Source organism: Panthera leo, chromosome C2 (genome assembly GCF_018350215.1).
Source record: "Panthera leo isolate Ple1 chromosome C2, P.leo_Ple1_pat1.1, whole genome shotgun sequence".
NCBI lineage: Eukaryota > Metazoa > Chordata > Mammalia > Carnivora > Felidae > Panthera > Panthera leo.
Window position 1 is genome coordinate 150859530 of NC_056687.1, and position 8906 is coordinate 150868435.

Sequence of the window (8906 nt, forward strand, 5' to 3'; positions counted from 1 at the left end):
CGTGACAGTGGTGTTCCTTTTAAACTACCTTCAAAATAAAGGAAATTTTTGCCTTCTTTCTGGGATTCTGAGTATACTACAAATCACCCCAAGTGCACCATTTGAGACAGGTGAATTTTAATGATATTCACAGAATCAAAGGATTACAGTGATTGTTTGTTTTATCACATTTCCTTTTATTTTCGAAATGCATTTTTCTCTGGGGAGAAAAAAATCTATATAAATATTTTATTTTATTTTATTTTATTTTATTTTATTTTATTTTATTTTATTTTTTAAGTAGACTTCATGCCCAGTGCAGAGCCCAGTGTGGGGCTTGAACTCACAATCCTGAGATCAAGACTTGAACTGCTATCAATAGTGGGTCGCTTAACTGACTGAACCACCCCAGTGCCCCCATAAACATAATTTTTATTAAAAAATTTTTTTTATTAGTTTTTTCTTTATTTTTGAGAGGCAGAGAGAGAAAGAGAGACAGAGCGCGAGTGGGGAAGGGCCAGAGTGAGAGGGACACACAGAATCCGAAGCAGGCTCCAGTCTCTGAGCCATCAGCACAGAGCCCGATGCGGGGCTCAAACTCACAAACCACAAGATCATGGCCTGAGCCGAAGTCAGACGTTCAACCGACCGAGCCACCCAGGCACCCCAACATAATTTTTATTTTTATTTTTTTATTTTTTTTTTATTATTTTTTTATTTTTTAATATATGAAATTTACTGTCAAATTGGTTTCCATACAACACCCAGTGCTCATCCCAAAAGGTGCCCTCCTCAATACCCATCACCCACCCTGCCCTCCCTCCCACCCCCCATCAACCCTCAGTTTGTTCTCAGTTTTTAACAGTCTCTTATGCTTTGGCTCTCTCCCACTCTAACCTCTTTTTTTTTTTTTCCTTCCCCTCCCCCATGGGTTTCTGTTACGTTTCTCAGGATCCACATAAGAGTGAAACCATATGGTATCTGTCTTTCTCTGAATGGCTTATTTCACTTAGCATCACACTCTCCAGTTCCATCCACGTTGCTACAAAAGGCCATATTTCATTTTTTCTCATTGCCACGTAGTATTCCATTGTGTATATAAACCACAATTTCTTTATCCATTCATCAGTTGATGGACATTTAGGCTCTTTCCATAATTTGGCTATTGTTGAGAGTGCTGCTATAAACATTGGGGTACAAGTGCCCCTATGCATCAGTACTCCTGTATCCCTTGGATAAATTCCTAGCAGTGCTATTGCTGGGTCATAGGGTAGGTCTATTTTTAATTTTCTGAGGAACCTCCACACTGCTTTCCAGAGCGGCTGCACCAATTTGCATTCCCACCAACAGTGCAAGAGGGTTCCCGTTTCTCCACATCCTCGCCAGCATCTATAGTCTCCTGATTTCTTCATTTTGGCCACTCTGATTGGCGTGAGGTGATATCTGAGTGTGGTTTTGATTTGTATTTCCCTGATAAGGAGCGACGTTGAACATCTTTTCATGTGCCTGTTGGCCATCCGGATGTCTTCTTTAGAGAAGTGTCTATTCATGTTTTCTGCCCATTTCTTCACTGGGTTATTTGTTTTTCGGGTGTGGAGTTTGATGAGCTCTTTATAGATTTTGGATACTAGCCCTTTGTCCGATAGGTCATTTGCAAATATCTTTTCCCATTCCGTTGGTTGCCTTTTAGTTTTGTTGGTTGTTTCCTTTGCTGTGCAGAAGCTTTTTATCTTCATAAGGTCCCAGTAATTCACTTTTGCTTTTAATTCCCTTGCCTTTGGGGATGTGCCGAGTAAGAGATTGCTATGGCTGAGGTCAGAGAGGTCTTTTCCTGCTTTCTCCTCTAAGGTTTTGATGGTTTCCTGTCTCACATTCAGGTCCTTTATCCATTTTGAGTTTATTTTTATGAATGGTGTGAGAAAGTGGTCTAGTTTCAACCTTCTGCATGTTGCTGTCCAATTCTCCCAGCACCATTTGTTAAAGAGACTGTCTTTTTTCCATTGGATGTTCTTTCCTGCTTTGTCAAAGATGAGTTGGCCATACGTTTGTGGGTCTAGTTCTGGGGTTTCTATTCTATTCCATTGGTCTATGTGTCTGTTTTTATGCCAATACCATGCTGTCTTGATGATTACAGCTTTGTAGTAGAGGCTTAAGTCTGGGATTGTGATGCCTCCTGCTTTGGTCTTCTTCTTCAAAATTACTTTGGCTATTTGGGGCCTTTTGTGGTTCCATATGAATTTTAGGATTGCTTGTTCTAGTTTTGAGAAGAATGCTGGTGCAATTTTGATTGGGATTGCATTGAATGTGTAGATAGCTTTGGGTAGTATTGACATTTTGACACTATTTATTCTTCCAATCCATGAGCAGGGAATGTCTTTCCATTTCTTTATATCTTCTTCAATTACCTGCATAAGCTTTCTATAGTTTTCAGCATACAGATCTTTTACATCTTTGGTTAGATTTATTCCTAGGTATTTTATGCTTCTTGGTGCAATTGTGAATGGCATAATTTTTATTTTAAAAATAAAAGAAGACAAAGATGCTGCAAAGGGAGGAAATTAACATTTATGGACCACTTTTTGCACATTATGCTTTGACTCCTGCTATCATCCCCCACATTTTCACGGTGGAGCAAAGCAAACTTCAAAGAGAAGTAAAACCAGTTTGTCTCAGCTCCCGTGGTTGGCTTTCCTACTTGTTTTGACCAGCTCCAAGCTCATTCTCTTTCCAACACATCACAGTCAATGAAAGAACCTAAACAGAAAGCCAAGAGCACAGTTAAATTCCTTTGAAAGCGATTCAGTTTCCCCATGAAGAACACTGTCTCAAAATATTTACTTTTAGTATTTTTAGTCTTCATTCCCCATGGCAGACACTGAGTGTTGAAAGTTTTAAAGTCCTTTTAAACTTGACCTATTTCTGAAATTTAAAAAAGTTGATGTTGCAGTCAACAGACTCTTAGAAAATGCCAACTTGGAGGCGTCTGGGTGGCTGAGTCAGTTAAGTGGCAGACTTCGTCTCAGGTCATGATCTCACAGTTCTTGAGTTCGAGTCCCGCGTCGGGACCCGTGCTGATAGCACAGAGCCTGGAGCCTGCTTCAGATTATGAGTCTCCCTCTCTTTCTCTGCCCCTCCCCAGCTTGCACTCTGTCTCTGTCTCTCTCAAAAATAAATAAACGTTTAAAAAATTAAAAAAAGAAAATGCCAACATGAATACCAACATTTCCGATGGCTCCCCACGTGGAGTTACCTTCACCTATTTTAGCTGAATCTAAAGCGATCAGAGTTCTTTGATCAAAGCTTAGCTCACCCAAATTCCTAGGTGAAGTGAGAGAGAAACCCAGGACAGTAACAATGCCTTTTGTTTATCCTTGAAGTTTATAAAGTTCTAGGTTTAGACTTTGCAGCTACAAACTTCAAAATCTACTGCAGAACCAGGAATTCTGTTTATGATTAAATCAAGCTACAAGCACTTGATAGAGACTTCCCCAACCTAGAAATACTACCAAAATGTGAAAACTCACAACTGCACTGAAACCAGAAGTTGATGGGTAGTCAATTGCCAGGATCTAGTAAAAGTTGTCACTACAATAAGGCAGAGGAGTATAGCCAAACAAATGTCACTAGGTGGCCCCTGCTTTATCCCATGTACCAGCCCTGGTTGTTGTTTTTTTTTATTGTTGTGGTTGTTTGAAAGAAAGTAAAACTTCCTTCCCTTCTCCCTCTGTGTGTCTTCTGTAGCTTTCAGACATCAGAGTAGCTGCTGGTCTGCCAGCTGGGGGCTGTATCTTATGGTGGCCGAAGTGTTGTTCCTGTGTCTTTATCCCATGGAGGCCTTGTACATCCACATGGAGCCTAGAACTTCTAGAAGGTGTCAGGGCAAGAAGTGGTCGAGAAGGACTCTGAGCCTGGTGGCTTTCTAAGACATTTGGGGTTCACATAGGGGAAAGGAAGGAAAAATAAGATAAAAACATAGAGGGGGGCAAATCATAAAAAACTCCTAAATACGGGAGAACAGACTGAGAGTTACTGGAGGGATGTTGAGTGATGGATGGGCTAAATGGGTGATGGGAATTAAGGAGGGCACTTGTTAGGATGATGCATCTTCTAGATTAAACTATATTGGAGAGTCTAACTAACTTGGACTTAAATAAAATTTATTTATTTATTTTTTTAATTTTTTTAATGTTTATTTTTGAGACAAAGCATGAGTGGGGGAGGGGCAGAGAGAGAGGGAGACACAGAATCTGAAGCAGGCTCCAGGCTCTGAACTGTCAGCACAGAGCCTGACATAGGGTTCAACCCATGAACTGTGAGATCATGACCTGAGCCAAAGTCGGATACTTAACCGACTGAGCCACCTGGGCACCCCTTAAACATGTTGATATTAAAACAAACATAAATCTAGTATGGAGTACAAACTTCAAATAATTTAAGAAATGTCTTTGAGTTCATATATCATTTCCCCTAATTGTTTTATCAATAACGTTGTCTACCAATGACCCATATTTAACAAATAAGAACACAAGGGCAAAAATCACACTGGAATTCAGATCTTTGTCCTGAACACTTTGTCCAGTGATCACTTTTTCACTAATACTGAAGTAAAAATTTAGCCATTACTTTATAATTTTATAACCCTAAGATTATAATTTATTCTAAGTTCTGTCCTTAAAAATGTGAAAAGTGAGTTACTAATATCCTTAAAGTTGCAAAAAATGTATAAATATAAAAACATTATTCAGTATATATTTTTCTTTAATTGTATTTCCTACTTCAGTACTATGTGGGAGTTATTTTCTTCCTGCTAACGAATAGTTTTTTAGTAGCTTTTAAACAAAAAATATGAACTTAGGTCCAAATAATTTGTGACACAAAAACCGTAAATTCTATTATCCAAAAACAATTAGGAGCTTTTTAAATGGAACCACACAACATCCTAAAAGGCACTGGGATTCTTCCACTTTTAAACCACTGCTAAGCTGGAAAAAAAAATCTGGTTCTATCAGGAATCTCAGAATTGAGTGTTCTCCAAAATGAAAGTATAGAGTGCCATTTCAGGAAAAAGCTATTCAGCTCTCACCTCCAACATAATTAGGCTTCATATACTCTTCTAAGAAACCGAAACAAATACTGAAATCAAAATAAAAGATTACTTAAGGCTAATTATCACATATACAGGTTGTTTTAGTTCCTTGTTTTAAGCCCCCTTCTATAATATTAGTAAAGTAAAATTAATATTTTACTGCAAAGAAAATTTATGGCTAGGGATATGTAAAATATATTTTTGTCATTAGTTCTTCCATAGTGCCATAATGGCACTGCATAGTGCCATTACCCAAATGGCAGGAACATTTTATGTCTATACTTCACTTCTGTATTTACAAAGAGAAGTTGCATGACTTACATAAATGTAAGTATCAGTGAAGGTTTAACAATGGAAATGCAATCTAACATCCATAATATCTGATATTTTACAGACAGCAATGAGCAACGTAGAAGAGATGTATTTTTAAATACCTTTCATTTGAGTGACCTTATGTAAAATATAAAAGATCATTTAGAAGTTCTTGGTCTCCTAAGGAGATTTTCAAATGCACTAATAGAAATAGTGAGATCTTTAAGAAATATCTTCCATGTTCACATCCTGTTGTAATTTCTGCACCATTTTTTCTTCCAATTGCTTTCCTTTGCCGGCAAGAGGGGCGCGGATAAGATGAATGTTTTGCTTGACTTCTTTGATGTCCTGAACTTTCTGTAATTCTTTATTTTTCTTTAATCTGTTCATTATAAATTTAGCTTGGCGTTTCTGTTTGATCTCTTCAACTCTCTTCATTGCATCAATAGTTTTATTCCATAGCTCTCGCTGGTATTTAACAGGTTCATTTCTACGTTTTTCAAATTCAAATGAATTATCCACTGTAAGCTCTTTACCAGCTGCTTTACGGAATGCTTTAGTCCACCTGACCTTGCGAGGATTGCGCTTCTTTTTAAAGTTTTTATGACACTTGGATTTACAGAATCTGAAGACCTTGCAATCGTTGCGGACAAACATCATGCCGTGGCCAGGGTAAATGGGCCCCGAACAGAAATAACACTTCTCAATACGCATGTTGAAACCGCGTGAGCTCTCACAGACGAAACGCCGAACTCGAGCGGAAGTCTTAAATAAAATTTAAATACATACATACATACATACATCTGGGAGTAAAAATAGAAGTTTGGGGTTCATGTTGTGAGAACGTGGGAATGAGAGAAATAAAATTTTCCCTCCAAGCCAGATTGTAAATTCAGTGGGTGATGAAGTGGAAAAAACCTACACTATGGAGTCAACACAGATCTCTATTTGGCAGGTTCTCACTCTAATGAGATCGAATGTATTGGCATCTAAAGGAGGAATCTCCATTAGAAGAGGGCTTGCTCAGCCATGCAGAAACAGGAGAACCAAGGCGAACAAGGATGGTGAGACGCTACCACGATCCAGCGGAGAGAGGTTCACACGTGGTAGACCTAGAGCATTAGGGTTGGGGGGTGAAGACATCTCTACTCTAATGATGGATGTAGACATGGCAAATCATGGCTAACAGACTCTGAGTATTCTTGGATGGCCACTATGAGCCTCTCCCAACCATAAGAAGAAAGCATCCCGCTCTGATGTCCTTAATGGCATTGAACATTTCTTGTTTTTGACTCCCTTTGTTTTGCTTCTACCCTTACCAGTCGACCGTAGAATTACTTGGCTCCCTGCACAAGACCGCCCATGGGAAATTTATAGGCTCCCTTGGGCTTCAGAATTTTCTCTCCACAGTAGGGATTTCTCACTGCAAATCAGATTTGGGGCTCTGGTTATGGTTTAGCTTTGCGGTAACTCTTCTCCAGGGAAATAGCATGCGTCTCAGCTGGACGTGAAATATTCTACTTCTTGAGATGGTTCTCGTCAACTACTAATCTGGCCTGTTTATTTTCAACTTCGGTCCCGTTCATGAGCTTTATTAATGTGAAACCTGCCTGAGAGATGAATCCATTCTCAGGGTGCTGATAAAATGAGTGCAGATGAAGAAGCCGAGGGTCAGTGAAGGGGAAGAGTGCCACCACGCGAGGCCTCTTTGGGGAGGACTTTGTGTCCCCTTAATACCACCCACCATCACCATAGGCCTAGGACATGTTCACAGCCAGAGGTACGTCTCTGGAGGTGGGGACAGAGAGGGAAAGAGCACCTCAAGCTGTGTGACTCAGATTATCATTTCCATCACCCTTCATTCATCCCCAATCATCAGAGAACCAGACACTGGGATGGAAAAAGCTCCTGACTCACAGAGCGGTGATGCCTGGAAGGCTCTGAGAGGTGAAGAATCCTTGAGGCTACAGCACGAGTGCACAGCTGCACGTTGATAAAAATATTAGAGAAGGAGAATACAGAGCATTAATGCTTGGATGAGTTCGTGTTAGAAGGAAGACCAAAAACAACATCCCATAATTGGTAAAAGGGCAGGTGTGCTTCAACAACAACACAGAGGGGAAAGGGGAAAGAGCCTTCAATATGAATGTGAGTCTTCTGGTAGATGAGAAAAGAATTAAAGGGACAAGGGGAAGGTCCAGAGGGAAGGGCTGCAGGCAACACCAGCATTGACTTGGAAGGATTCAAGGACAGGGACATACTTGTCACAGAAAGTCACATGACCCAGCCTCCCAGAGGAAAGCCCCCTCTCAAGTCACCACAAAAGAAGGAAACTAGATTTGTTGGGTTGAATAGTCCTAGTGGAATTTTCCCGAAGTCTCCGGACATCCCTTTCCCCACTGGGCAAGTCTGCCATCAAAAGGCTCTCCAATATAGTTTAATCTAGAAGATGCATCTTGGTGAGTTTCTCTGGCACAAGGCGATGGCTGTTTCTTTCCCAGAGTTAGGAGGGCTTCGTCACCCAAGGGCATGGAGAAGAGATAGCAGGTCCACAGGCATCTAGGGACCTAAGGCTTGCCCCTGAGTTGGTAGAAAAATAATTCAGACAAAAACCCGGGGAGACAGGGTAACACCCCCACCCAGGACACGTGATGAGAAGCTCCATAGAGAGATATTTTGGTCCTACAGCTGAAGAAGAATCTATTGTGCTTTACATCCTGGACTTGATTATGTGCCGCACGTTGGAGTGAGTGTTTTCACCAGAGCACATCCAGAACCTGTGCTATATTTGTTCAGCCAAGAGTCTTTCCATAAACCTGAGAGAAAGAGTGAAGTTATAAATATAGTCTCTAAATACACTTACATGATAAAATTTGACTGAGAGGAGCCTCAAAGGGCAGGTTCTATTTATGTGCAGGGGGACAGAACTGCTTTCCATATGACAGCCAGGCAGCGGGACTTGGGAGAATTGATATGTTCAATGGGAATTTTTGAGTGGAATTCCAAAAACTACAAAGTGACCCCTCCATGGCTTCAGACCTTTAGCAGAGGAGACAAACATCTTAAGAGGCTCGGTATAGACAAGAGCAAAATGGCTGCCTCGGGCAGCACAGGAAATTTTACCACTGATATCTGACTCACATTCAGAGCTCGCTTCAGGCAGCACATATACTAAAATCAGAAGGATGCAGAGAAGGTTATCATGGCCCCTGTGCAAAGATGACACGCAAATTCCTGAGTTACACACTCATTTGTGCAAATCAATACTTAGCGAACACACATGGGGCCCCGCGTCAGAGCCTGCCGGAAGCGTTCAACCATTCCTCACTGATAAAATCCGGGTGGGAGTTAAACAGAGGGAATAAAGGATTGCCCCAGTGCAACCAGACTAAGATCAGTGAAGGGACAAAAGGAGTGACCTGAGAACGGTCAACCAACATCATAAATCCGTATATCAGTATCTGGATTTGAAGTCTTCCCATTAAGAGCACAACCCATGACGTTACTGGTGCAAATGACCATGAGAACA

The 8906-nt window shown here is 40.7% G+C and overlaps 1 protein-coding gene and 1 non-coding gene across 2 annotated transcripts; one reads left to right on the plus strand and one right to left on the minus strand.

Moving 5' to 3' along the window:
* Positions 1-4719: 4719 nt before the first annotated feature.
* LOC122229883 (probable ribosome biogenesis protein RLP24) lies at positions 4720-6102 on the minus strand. The gene has a single exon (XM_042955422.1). It carries the CDS (start codon positions 6089-6091, stop codon positions 5600-5602), a length of 492 nt encoding a protein of 163 aa, XP_042811356.1. The 5' UTR covers positions 6092-6102; the 3' UTR covers positions 4720-5599.
* Positions 6103-8523: 2421 nt separating this feature from the next.
* LOC122198997 lies at positions 8524-8631 on the plus strand. Its single transcript, XR_006193280.1, has one exon. It is a non-coding gene; the product is annotated as a U6 spliceosomal RNA (small nuclear RNA).
* Positions 8632-8906: the final 275 nt, after the last annotated feature.